General features: G+C 47.6%; 1 protein-coding gene across 1 annotated transcript in view; it reads right to left on the reverse strand.

Annotated features, from left to right (window-relative positions):
- DEAF1 (DEAF1 transcription factor) overlaps positions 1-736 on the reverse strand; it is an 18,515-nt gene extending 17,779 nt beyond the window's left edge. The window contains exons 1-2 of the mRNA XM_010134020.1: positions 652-736; positions 157-254 (exon numbers count right to left, since the gene is read on the reverse strand). Of these exons, the coding sequence (XP_010132322.1) occupies positions 157-254; positions 652-736 (183 nt within the window). The remainder of the gene's footprint in view (positions 1-156; positions 255-651) is intronic.
- Positions 737-756: the final 20 nt, after the last annotated feature.

Consider the following 756-nt stretch of genomic DNA (forward strand, 5'->3'; position numbering starts at 1 on the left):
GACAAAACCGTAGGCCCCCAGCGAATGTTTTTGTGGCTTGAAGCCTGTCTACTGCCGTGAAAACATTATCTTCGACCTTAGTACAGGTCGAACGCAAACCCAGCTCTTCAAAGAGAGCACGCGAAGCTTCGCCAAGGTCTCAAAGGACAGACTCACCAGCACGTGGCCCGAGATAGAAGCTGCGTTTGCCACCGACGTAGTGAAAACGTTGTCTGCAGAGGCACCGACGTTGGCTACAGTCACCGTGGTGACTTCTGGAAGGTGAAACAGACCCCGAGTTACCACTCTGCAGCACTGCGAGCCTGACAGAGCTGAACATCAACAAAGAGAACTGCGCTGCCTCCTTCCTGTTCAAAATTATCCTTACTCTTTGTGACACCTTTATATTGTTATAAACAGAATCACTCTGATTTTTACTAAGCTTTGGGCTGAACATCCTTTAACCTTCTCGAGATCGTCACAGGAGTTACCAGAATGGGATGAACTCAGGGAAAAATGGATATTGCATCTGTAAAAATAAAAAAACCCTTTGCAATGCTTTTTATTAAAAGAGGGGTGAGTGGCAATTGTCGAGATAAAGAGAATGGCCGACTCTGCCGTGTACTTCTATTAATGAAATGAATAATTAAATAAGCGTACAGATGCCACTACCTGTGGTCTTGGTCCTATCCAAACTCACAGGGAAGTGCCCTACGATGTACAGCCTGCGTGTCCCCGGGTCTCCAGCACCACGCATGAGGCCCGAGGGAGAAACCC

This window comes from Buceros rhinoceros, unplaced genomic scaffold (genome assembly GCF_000710305.1).
Source record: "Buceros rhinoceros silvestris isolate BGI_N320 unplaced genomic scaffold, ASM71030v1 scaffold3964, whole genome shotgun sequence".
NCBI classification, from domain to species: domain Eukaryota; kingdom Metazoa; phylum Chordata; class Aves; order Bucerotiformes; family Bucerotidae; genus Buceros; species Buceros rhinoceros.